Raw genomic sequence first — 12,500 nt, forward strand, 5'->3', positions numbered from 1 at the left:
TTTTTACTTCATTTCCGCTAAGCCCATCTGTAAACCCATGCTATTTGAATTGCGGAAACTCATTCAGCTTGTACAAGCAGAAACCACCAACAGTATTTGATCCTCTAGCAAATAGGCCTTACAATACGTAGTTGGCAGGGAGAGGTGTTGATTCGCTGAGACAAGGACCTTCTCAAGTTGCAATTGCTGTGCTGCTGCCTGTTCATGTAGCCTACTCAGTGAAACATTGCGGTGTTCACTCAGGAAGTTGAATTTAACACTATTGCAGTTGGTCCTACTCTCTCATGTGTTGAATTAACACTGCTCACTTCCTCTATAGCAAACGTCCCACACCTAAAGGAAACCACGAGATCAAGCCTTTTCACAAATGCGTTTACTCTACAGTAGACACGATCATCTCTCCTTCACGGTCCTTGAATTCCTGCCCTATAAACATACAGACTGGGCAGCAGGGAAGCCGACAGGGGGGGGTGGGGGGGGTGCGGGTGGACAAGGGGGGGGGGGGGGGGGGATGTGCAGAGGGCCCAGAATAGGGTTCTCATTACATTACATGTATTGGGTGGGGGGCCCCCTTTCAAATGACTTTGTCCTGGGCCCAGCAAAATCTGTCAGCGGCCCTGTCAGCAGTCAGGAGTCGAGATTGTCCTCGTTCATTGCCGCAATTGTGGCTAAGTAGCTTTGATGATGCTCTTCTGGCGTCTATGTGTGAAGTGAGGATGTTTTCATTTTAAAGATGCTTTAATCTTTAATCTTTTTTAACCTAAGGCACCTGCAAAAAAAACGCCTGCCGAATGCCTAAGCCCTTTTTGGGGAAAAAGTGCCCTCAGTCTATAAAAACCTAAATATATCAGCCTCCGAAGCAGATAAAAACATGAAGGACATAAAGACACAAGGACCCTCATCTTGTATTAGAATGTGTTCATTCAGCTCTAACATAATCACATTTCTAATTGAAAAACTCAAATCTCAAGAGCCTGAATGTAGCATCTATGTCGCTCTTGGCGGCTAGGTCAATGCAGCGTATACGCAACATCAGGCTAAAATGGGTTAAAGCTGTTTTTTGTTTTTTTTCGTCGAAGGAAGAATCTATGTGAATGAATGCCACAGAGCTACCGACCTTCTCTTTATTGTTTGTCTGGGTGAAATAAGCCAGTAGTTATCGTGTGTATATGTGTGAAGTGACGATGTGTTCGTTTTTGAAGATGAATCCAATGTGTGCCACAGAGCGACCTGCTGGTTCTCTTGCTAATCTGGCTCGCGATGATGCTCCTCTAGCACAGTGTTTTCCAACCTTTTTTGACTCGCGTACCCCCTAAGCCTTTTTGTTGTACCATGAGTACCCCCTATCCCATGCTCTCTATGTATATTCCTTTATTCCAGTATGACTATACTCCATTCAATTGTCATTATCACATTTTCCTGCGTACCCCCTGAGGTGTGCTCGCGTACCCCTAGTGGTACACGTACCCCTGGTTGGGAAACACTGCTCTAGCATATACAGTATGTGTGAAATGAGGAAGGATAGCTTCGTTTTAAGGAGGAAGACTCCCGGTGGATGACTGCCACAGGGCGACCGCTGGTTCTCTTTTTATAAACTATACGCCCTTCTAGCATATGTGTGAAGTGAGGAGGGATATCTTCGTTTTTAAGATGTTTTTTGTTTTTTTCAGAGGAGGAGGCCTCTCGGTGGATGACTGCCACAGGGCGAACGGTGTCTGTTTTTTGTTTGTCTGGGTGAATTAAGCCGGCTTTGCTTTTTTTTTGGCTGACATCCATCCACGTGCAGTCGGTCTTAGAAGCCTGCGCCAGCACAACACAGGTGACTGCCGTGCTGGGAGAGGGGGAGGTAGTGGTGGTGTTGTTGGGAGAGGTAGTGGTGGTGGTGGTGGTGGTTGGAGAAGTAGTGGTGGTGGTGGTGGTAGGAGAGGTAGTGGTGGAGGTGGTGGTGGTTGGAGAGGTGGGAGAGGGAGAGGTAGTGGTGGTGGTGGTGGTAGGAGAGGTGGTGGTGGTGGTGGTGGTGGTAGGAGAGGTAGTGGTGGTGGTGGTAGGAGAGGTGGTGGTGGTGGTGGTGGTAGGAGAGGTAGTGGTGGTGGTGGAGGTGGTGGTTGGAGAGGTGGTGGTGGTGGTGGTAGGAGAGTTGGAGGTAGTGGTGGTGGTAGGAGAAATAATTGCGGTGATAGAGGCTTTAGTCATCACAGCACAGGTGACTTCTGTGGTGGAAGAGGTGGAGGTGGGAGAGGTGGAGGTAGTGGTGGTGGAGGGAGAGGTGGAGGTGGAGGAGGTGGTGGTTGAGGGAGAGGTGGAGGTAGTGGTGGTGGTAGTGGTGGTGGGAGAGGTGGAGGTGGTGGTGGTGGTTGGAGAGGTAGTGATGGTGGTGGTGGTAGAGGTAGTGGTGGAGGTGGTGGTGGTTGGAGAGGTAGTGATGGTGGTGGTAGGAGAGGTAGTGGTGGTGGTGGTAGTAGAGGTGGTGGTGGTGGTGGTGGTGGTGGTGGATGGAGAAGTAGTGGTGGTGGTGGTGGTAGGAGAGGTGGTGGTGTTAGTGGTGGTGGTAGGAGAAATAATTGTCGTGATGGAGGCTTTAGTCAGTCTTAATAATTGGTGCCAGCACAGGACAGGAGACTTCTGTGGTGGAAGAGGTGGAGGTGGGAGAGGTGGAGGTAGTGGTGGTGGTGGTTGGAGAGGTAGTGGTGGTGGTGGTAGGAGAGGTGGTGGTGGTGGTGGTAGTAGAGGTGGTGGTGGTGGTGGTGGAGGTTGGAGAGGTGGTAGGAGAGTTGGAGGTAGTGGTGGTGGAGGGAGAGGAGGTGGTGGTGTTAGTGGTGGGAGAGGTGGAGGGAGAGGGGGAGGTAGTGGTGGTGGTGGTAGGAGAGGTAGTGGTGGTGGTGGTGGTGGTGGTGGTAGGAGAGGTGGTGGTGTTAGTGGTGGTGGTAGGAGAAATAATTGTGGTGATGGAGGCTTTAGTCTGTCTTAATAACTGGTGCCAGCACAGCACAGGTGACTTCTGCGGTGGAAGAGGTGGAGGTAGTGGTGGTGGAGGGAGAGGTGGAGGTGGAGGAGGTGGTGGTGGAGGTGGGAGAGGTGGAGGAGGAGGAGGTGGAGGCAGAGGGGGAGGTAGTGGTGGAGGGAGAGGTGGAGGGAGAGGTTGTGGTGGTGGTGGTGGTGGTGGGAGAGGTAGTGGTGTTGTTTGTAGGAGAGGAGGGAGAGGTAGTGGTGTTGTTGGTAGGAGAGGTGGTGGTGTTAGTAGTGGTGGTAGGAGAAAGAATTGTGGTGATGGAGGCTTTAGTCGGTCTTAATAACTGGTGCCAGCACAGCACAGGTGACTTCTGTGGTGGAAGAGGTGGAGGTAGTGGTGGTGGTGGGAGAGGTGGAGGGAGAGGAGGTGGTGGTGGTAGTAGTGGTGGTAGGAGAAAGAATTGTGGTGATGGAGGCTTTAGTCGGTCTTAATAACTGGTGCCAGCACAGCACAGGTGACTTCTGTGGTGGAAGAGGTGGAGGTAGTGGTGGTGGTGGGAGAGGCAGAGGGAGAGGAGGTGGTGGTGTTAGTGGTGGTGGTAGGAGAAATAATTGTGGTGATGGAGGCTTTAGTCAGTCTTAATAACTGGTGCCAGCACAGCACAGGTGACTTCTGTGGTGGAAGAGGTGGAGGTGGGAGAGGTGGAGGTAGTGGTGGAGGGAGAGGTGGAGGTAGTGGTGGTGAGAGAGGTGGAGGTGGTGGTGGGAGAGGTGGAGGTAGTGGGAGAGGTGGAGGTGGTGGTGGTGGGAGAGGTGGAGGTAGTGGGAGAGGTGGAGGTAGTGGTGGTGGGAGAGGTGGAGGTAGTGGGAGAGGTGGGAAAGGTAGTTCTGCTGGTGGGAGAAGTAGTTGTGGTGATGGAGGCTTGAAGCTGCCGCTAGGATAGCACAGGTGACTGCTGTGGTGAGAGAGGTAGTGGTGGTGGTGATGGTGGTGGTGGTAGATGTAGTGGTGGTGGTGGTGGTGGTGGTAGATATAGTGGTGGTAGATGTGGTGGTGCTGGTGGTGGTGGGAGAGGTGGTGCTGGTGGTAGGAGAAGTAGTTGTGGTGATGGAGACTTTAGTCTGTCTTAAGGCTGATGCATAGTCACGCGGTGCCGATTGCGGGGTAAAGCATAGACGTACTGTCAGCGGGGGGTATTGCCTCATAGTCGACCTACATGCGAATGCGTGCGAAAGGGCGTGGTGTTTTTTTTTCCCGCCGAAAATTCAAGAGTGGGGCAAGGGGGGAGGGAGGAGGAGATTTTAATGACGTCAATTCACCTCCGTGACAACAGGGGGCGAACTAACTCATTCAGTTGAGCCCAGTCCCTAGAATGAATCACAAAGCTAATCAGCTGGCCATGTAAAACGTAATATTCCACTAGTAGCCTACTTCTAAAAGTTGGGGCATAATTAGATGGTACAACATCAGTTTATTTTTGGTCAAGTACTACATGAGATTAAATGCAAGACAAACGCCATTTTAAAAGACAATAGACAGCATGAATGGCCATTCACACCTGGGGCCTAGTAGTAGCTAGCCAGCTAAATCAGTCATTACAAACTCAAAGCTAGTTGACTAGCCACCTGAAACGTAATTCTACCACTAACAAAGAGGCTTCTTGCTATTAATTTAAAAAGTTGTGGCGTAATTAGACATGAATGATAGCATACAAGATTCTCTCTTTATTCATGTTTTACAGTTCAGGTGGTTAAAATGCCAAACAAAAGCCGTTTTAAATACAATACATCTAATGGCCATATTAACAGCTAGCTTAGCAACTGTCAGCCAAACCCATTCAAACTCTACAGGACATTAGCGAACCCTGTTTTAGAAGCTAGCTAGCCACACTACTTGTACTATATACTGTATCAACAAAGAGGCTTCTTGCTATTAATTTAAAAAGTTGTGGCGTAATTAGACATGGATGATAGCATACAAGAGTCTCTCTTTATTCATGTTTTACAGTTGAGGTGGTTAAATGAAACAAAAGCCATTTTTAAATACAATAGATAGCCTATCTAATTAACAGCTAGCTTAGCAACTGTCAGCCAAACCCATTCAAACTCTACAGGACATTAGCGAACCCTTTTTTAATGAGCTAGCTGCCACACTACAAAAGAACAAAGAGGCTTCTTTGCTACTACCACACTACAAACATATCATTTCCATGATGGCCTTTTATGGATATTTCTAATTGATTTTTTGGAAGTTGTACTACTGAAATAAAAAACAGTTTCTCTTCTCCCTGTCAAGTAAACTCCAGTGATTTCCTGCCAAGTCATCTGCATCGTGTTTTTCGTTTTCCTTCAAACCTCCGCGGTAGGGTAGAAGAATAGAACACAACTGACCTATCAGGGCTGAGTTCCCCCCGGACTGCCGTAAGCGCATTGACCAATCACCGTCTTCAAGCATAGCTCAGCTCACGGACATTTCAGCCTGGGAGAAACATGCGTGTACTGCAGCCAGGGGTCGTTTTGTCGCTGCACAGGGGGGCGCTGTGGCTCATTCTCTGTGCAGAACCCCCGCGAACGCGCGACTCTAAACCCCCCTTTAGAAGCCTGCGCCAGCACAACACAAATGAGTGCTGTGCTGGGAGGGGTGGAGGTAGTGGTGGTGGTGGTGGGAGAGGTGGAGGTGGTGGTGGTGGTGGTGGGAGAAATAGCAGGGGTGGTAGTGGTGGTGGTGGTAGGAGAGGTAGTTCTGATGGTAGGAGAAGTAGTTGTGATGAGGACTTTAGTTGGTCTTAGAAGCCTGCGCCAGCAGGTGACTGCTGTGGTGGTGGAAGTGGTGATCACACGTAGATGATAGATCGTCTGAACAGTCATTTCCAGTAATAAAAGTAAAAAAAATGGTGCTTACATCATTCTGCAATGAAATTCTTCATATCCTCTTCCATGGGCAGTCATGGGTAAGCAGTTAGGGCGTCAGACTTGTAGCCCAAAGGTTGCAGGTTTGACTCCCGACCCTCCAGTGATATCCCCTATCCTTCTCCATGACTGAGTATACCCTGATTATGGTACAGTCCTGCGGCACTGCTTTCTTGAGGCACCATTGGGGGCTTCCCACTTGCACGGATGAGGCATACATGCAATTTCGTTGTGTGCAGTGTGCAGTGTGCAGTGAATACTTGTGTGCTGTGGAGTGCTCTGTCACAATGACAATGGGAGTTGGAGTTTCCCAGTTTGGCTTTCACTTTCACATGTCCCCTTTTTCCTTGCCCCTCCTCATTTCTTTCTTTCCCTCTATCCTCTTTCCTCTATCTCGTCTTCCCCTTCCTCTTTCTCCTCTTCCTCCTCATCCTTTCTTCTCTTCCTACTTCTCCCTAATCTCTTCCTTCTCTTAATCTATCGCTTTTTCCTTCTCCTCCTCTTTTTCCCCCTCTCCTGTTTCTCCTCTTCTTCCATATAATTCCTCTTGTCTTCCTCCTCCTCCTTCTCTTGCTCCTCTTCTGTCTTTTCCTCTACCCCTTTCTCCTCCTCCTTCTGATTTCTTCTCCTCCTCCTAATCTTCCTCCTCTTCCTCCTGTTCCTTGTTGTCTTCTTCCTTCTTGTCCTCCTTTCTTACGCCTAATCCTCCTCTTCCATCTTCTTGTCCTGCTCCTCCTCCTCCTCCTCCTCCTCCTCTTCCATCTCTTCTCTTCTGCCTCATACTCCTCTTCCATCTCCTCCTCCTCCTCCTCCTCCTCCTCTTCCTCCTCTTTTCTTCCGCCTCATCCTCCTCTTCCGTCTCCTCCCCCTCCTTTTCTTTCAGCTGGTGATTTGGCTGAGGTAGGAGCCCCTCACCCCAGAACGACTCCGCCTGTCAGCCCATCCGCTTAGTGTCACACACACACACACACACACGCACGCAACACACATGCACACGCACACACACACACACACACGCGCACACACACACATGCACACACACACGCACACACATCCCCTTAGTGTGGCACACATACACACACTCTCCGTCTCTCACAACCCCCCGCCCCAACACACACACACACACACACACACACACCACTCTCACACCCATCCGCTTAGTGTCGGAGCGTGAAGCAGCTTGTGCTCTGTGGCGAATGAAAAAGAAAAAAACGCCTCTTGTCATCAGAAAAAAAGGAAAAGAACTCACAGCCTAGCAGTGCACTCCCTCGCACACACACACACACACACACACACACACACACACACACACACACACACACACACACACACACACACACACACACACACACACACACACACACACACACACACACACGATCACACACATATCCATACACACACACACACACACACACACACATACACACACACACACACACACACACACACACACACACACACACACACACACACACACACACACTTCTTGTACATGTACCACCCCACCCCCTTTCCCAATATAAATCATCCTCCACTAACTCGAGCGCGAACGTCGGGAGGAGATAAATTGATATTTCTCCACCATTCACAAATGCCATAGACCATTAAGGAGCAGGCCACCACTACTGATGATAGGGGAAAGAGCTGGCCTACACACACACACACACACACACACACACACACACACACACACACACACACACACACACACACACACACACACACACACACACAGTCAGACACACAAACACATGCACACACACACACGCACATGTGCACACACACACACACAGAGACACACACACACACACACACACACACACACACACACACACACACACACACACACACACACACACACACACACACACACACACACACACACAGGCAGACACACGGACAAGGACACGCACATGTGCAGACATACACACATCACACACACACACACACACACACACACACACACACACACACACAGACACAGACACACACACACACACACACACACACACACACTTCTTCCATCTCTCTCTCTCTCTGATTATCTCTTTCTTTTTCTATCACACACTCACATCTCAGGAATTTAAGTGTCCTGATTTGGTATGGAGTAGGGGGGAGACACAGAGAGAGAGAGAGAGAGAGAGAGAGAGAGAGAGAGAGAGAGAGAGAGAGAGAGAGAGAGAGAGAGAGAGAGAGAGAGAGAGAGAGAGAGAGAGAGAGAGAGAGAGAGAGAGAGCAAGGGTGGAGCGAAGAAGGAGAGAAAGGGGGGGTGGGGGGTGGGTAGGCACGCACACACACACACACACACACACACACACACAAGAGAGGGAGAGAGAGAGAGAGAGAGAGAGAGAGAGAGAGAGAGAGAGAGAGAGAGAGAGAGAGAGAGAGAGAAGGAACAGAGAAGGGGGAGAAGAAAATAAGAAAAAAGAGAGCAAAAACCAGTGAAAGGGTGGAAGAGAGAGAGAGAGAGGGCGAGTGAGAGAGAGAGAGAGAGAGAGAGAGAGAGAGAGAGAGGGCGAGTGAGAGAGAGAGAGAGCAAGGAAAGGCCATTTAAAAATGTCATGGGGAATATAAAGCTGTAGTCAGCCATGTGACTCTTATAATATTGTGCGGTGATTTCTCTTTGTCTTGTGCCCAGCTCATGGGCACCGGGCCAGCTCCCTGGGAACCGTGTCATGCCGTCAGCATGACTCCACACTAGCTTGTCTCCCCCAAGTGGCGGAACAATAGCACACAGGGCCCCAGGTCAAACCACCTATGGTCCCCCCATACAGCCTGCCATGGTCACAATAAGGCCCCAACACCAATACAGGAGGGCCCTGGGCCCTGGGGCAAATGCCCTGCTTGCCCCCCCTATAGCTATGCCCCCTAACCCCTCCAACCACACACACACACACACACATGTCCAGGCAGTTTCGAGGCATTTGGGGGCCATAGACAGAGATACTTTGGTTCCGTGTCTTATTGGGAAGGGCCCCCTTCACACTAGCTGAACCCCCCCCCCCCCCCCCCCCCCCCCCCCCCCCCCCCCCCCCCCCCCCCCACACACACACACACACACACACATGTCCAGGCAGTTTCGAGGCATTTGGGGGCCATAGACAAAGAAAGACTTTGGTCCCCCTTTTTGTCCGTGTCTTATTATTGGGGAGGGGCCACCCTCAAGATCGCAGGATCTTTACACTTTTTGATCATTGGATTTGTGCATGTTTTCTTGGCTCATTCACAGTTGTCATTGCTGTCACTTTATTATATTACATTACATTGCATTTGGCAGACGATTTTTAACCAAAGCAACTTACAATAGAGGACATAATCATAGCCAACATCACTAGCAGGTACCAAATGCACAGGAAATATACAGACCAATAAGTACAGATGCAAAGAAGGTTTTTTGTTTGTTTATTTGTAAAGTGGAGTACACACACACACACACACACACACACACACACACACACACACACACACACACACACACACACACACACACACACACACACACAAACACACACACGTCATGTCAAAAATCTGGGCTAGGGCAGCTCAAGCATTAGTGTAGTACAGGGCTCCCCAAACTTTTTTTCTCTGGGGGCCACATTATTGTCCCTGACTGTGATCAGGGCCCGGGATCAATCATGTGGGCTGTATACTAGGCCGCTGCCTGTTATAGCCATAATTTATAGCACAAAATAGTCATCATTACAAGTGATATGCAAAAGTCTTCAAAAGTACTTCACATGTTTTTCAATTTGAAATAAATACTTGTAATAACCATGCAAAAATAGCAAGGAAAGGTTAGAAAAATATGGTGATTGACAGTTTATGAGTGATACAATAGAAAGGGTAGGCCTGTTTATATTACAGTGAGATGAGAAACTATCAAGACAAGAAACTTCAAGTGATTCACACCAGGTTAGTGAAAATTAAACTTAAAGCGATGGTTCGGAGTAGAATCACCCTAATGCCATTTGAACCGTGACACCCATCCACCTTTACACCCGAAGTGTTTTCTGCCGCAGGCTTACATCAACAGAGTTGCCGTGTTATTCGATGTTTATTCCGGTTAGCTTGACTCAAGCGCATATGGATACTGGGCACCGTCTCCAAACTTTCCCCACAAAAATAACATGTCATGACACCAAACTTCTGCAGTAGCACAAATATGGTCTGTACTCACGAAACGAAGCATTTGGAAGTTTGGAAATAGTCCAGGAGTTTATTATTATCAACACAAGCCGAATAGCTTCTCTGCTGCTAAAGCTGCGCCAACGTTACTTCCGTCATCTAAGACAAGCATGTAAGAGTCCTCAACGAAGCTCATAATATGCACAATGAAAAGTGAATTCAGCATCAGTATTGATAACGAAAATCCTTGTCTAATTGATAGTAGGTAAGATTTGAAATATCTTTTAAGTATTGCCTTGAAAATATAAGCCTTAATCACAATTCAGTGAAAACTTTTTTAACACTCTCGTCTGGAAGTTTGTTGAAGACTTTTACGGGCTTGTCTCATATGACGGAAGTAACGTTGGCACAGCTTTAGCAGCAGAGAAGCTATTCAGCTTGTGTTGATAATACTAAACTCCTGGACTATTTCCAAACTTCCAAATGCTTCGTTTCGTGAGTACAGACCATATTTGTGCTACTGCAGAAGTTTGGTGTAATGACATGTTATTTTTGTGGGGAAAGTTTGGAGACGGTGCCCAGTATCCATATGCGCTTGAGTCAAGCTAACCGGAATAAACATCGAATAACACGGCAACTCTGTTGATGTAAGTCTGCGGCAGAAAACACTTCGGGTGTAAAGGTGGATGGGTGTCACGGTTCAAATGGCATTAGGGTGATTCTACTCCGAACCATCGCTTTAAGGAAGGCCTGTTGATAAACAAAATACAATATTTTAAAAGTATATTTTATCATTATTTTTTTCTCTGAGGATTGCTTCTGTGGGCCAGTTCAAATGGTGAGGTACAGAGAGGTGGAGGGCCGGTCAAAGGGGCATGGCGGGCCGCTTCTGGCCCCCCGGGGCTTAGTTTGGGGACCCCCTGGTGTAGTAGATAGTCACAAAATGGGATAGTCTTGAATACAAGTACATCACGAGCCATTATCAGGGTGCCTCCCTTTCAGGTGCCCCCCCCCCCAGGCGATTGCCTAGATTGCCTGTGTGGTTGTGACTGGCCTGCGCTTGTGTTCTGCCTGCCTGAGAAGGCGAGCTGAGCCGGCATGGCACGTCTCCAGGTGCCCACCCGTTTATTTGGCCCATTTCTCATTTCTCTTCTCTGCCTTACATCAGAAGTAAAAAGGAGAGAAAGAGACACACACAAACACACACACATACACACACACATACACACACACATACACACACACACATACACATACACACACACACACACACACAAGGGAGAGAGAGAGAGAGAGAGAGAGAGAGAGAGAGAGAGAGAGAGAGAGAGAGAGAGAGAGAGAGAGAGAGAGAGAGAGAGATATGTTAGACGTGATTGAAATAGAAATGAGAGCAATTATCTGTCTGGCTACATAATATTGCATTTATTTTTTCCTGTGTTTTTGTCTGTTTATCAAAAGGGGGTGATTGTGGATGTTTGAGGACTGAAGAAGTGGAAAAACAAGTCAAGGATGGCCCCACATTCATGTCTGGCTTTGGTAGCCCCCTTAATTGAGGGGGGAATTTGTTTTCTTGTTGAACTGAGATGCAGGGAAGCCAAGACCTTCTCTCTCTCTCTCTCTCTCTCTCTCTCTCTCTCCCCCCCTCTCTCTCTCTCTCTCTATCCCTCTCTCTGCAGGCTTCCAAATGGGGGGAAGGCATTTGGTCGGTGACACACTGCAAGGGCTCCACTGGCACTGAGGGGAGGGCACACACAAAAAACGCCAGCTTGCACACGGTGTGTGTGTGAGTGTGTGTGCTTGTTTTGGGGGTGGGGGTGTTTGTGCGTGTGTGTGTTAGCGTGCGTGCGTGCGTGAGTGCCTGCGTGCGTGCGTGTGTGTGTGTGTGTGTGTGTGTGTGTGTGTGTTTTGTGGGCGGGGGTGTTTGTGTGACAGGGGGGAGGGGAAAAGAAGACCCCTGAGTTGTTTACCATGCTGACACACTGCTGTGGTTTATTGCCATGGCTCTGATGATGGTTAAATATTGCTGAAATGATGCTTAAATGATGATGGATGTGACATTAAAGTAATAATGAAGTAGAAATGAAATTTTAAAATATATATATACCGTATATATAGGCTAATTAAAAAAGAAAAGAAATAGATAATAAAGATACATAAAAGTATTTAAAAGTATGCAGTGCGCTATTTTTCTTCCTAAGGTTTATCAAAGAGTCATGGTAAGATTCAAACTTGTTAGTTTCACTTCCAGTAATTAGTCAACGCATAATGGAAAAAAGAATCTGAATTTCAACAGACTACAGTATCTATCAACATGAAAGTTGTCATAAAATAGAGGTACATGTTTTCTTGAATTGTACATGGTTTTACTGCACAGGAACAATCTCTTGCACCAAGGCAAGCACACACAGCACAAAGCAATCCCAACCCACTAAACCAGTGGTTCTTAACCTGGGGTGCGGGCACCCCCTGGGGGTGCGCAAGGGATTTCAGGGGGTGCACGGAATATTGTT

The 12,500-nt window shown here is 48.2% G+C and overlaps 1 protein-coding gene across 1 annotated transcript in view; it reads right to left on the reverse strand.

Moving 5' to 3' along the window:
- LOC134439954 (mucin-2-like) overlaps window positions 1-12,500 on the reverse strand; it is a 118,311-nt gene that overhangs the window by 94,386 nt on the left and 11,425 nt on the right. Inside the window, exons 3-8 of the mRNA XM_063189882.1 lie at window positions 3,614-3,884; window positions 3,460-3,576; window positions 3,312-3,404; window positions 2,990-3,274; window positions 2,614-2,952; window positions 1,771-2,576 (exon numbers count right to left, since the gene is read on the reverse strand). Of these exons, the coding sequence (XP_063045952.1) occupies window positions 1,771-2,576; window positions 2,614-2,952; window positions 2,990-3,274; window positions 3,312-3,404; window positions 3,460-3,576; window positions 3,614-3,884 (1,911 nt within the window). The remainder of the gene's footprint in view (window positions 1-1,770; window positions 2,577-2,613; window positions 2,953-2,989; window positions 3,275-3,311; window positions 3,405-3,459; window positions 3,577-3,613; window positions 3,885-12,500) is intronic.

This window comes from Engraulis encrasicolus, chromosome 23 (genome assembly GCF_034702125.1).
Source record: "Engraulis encrasicolus isolate BLACKSEA-1 chromosome 23, IST_EnEncr_1.0, whole genome shotgun sequence".
NCBI lineage: Eukaryota > Metazoa > Chordata > Actinopteri > Clupeiformes > Engraulidae > Engraulis > Engraulis encrasicolus.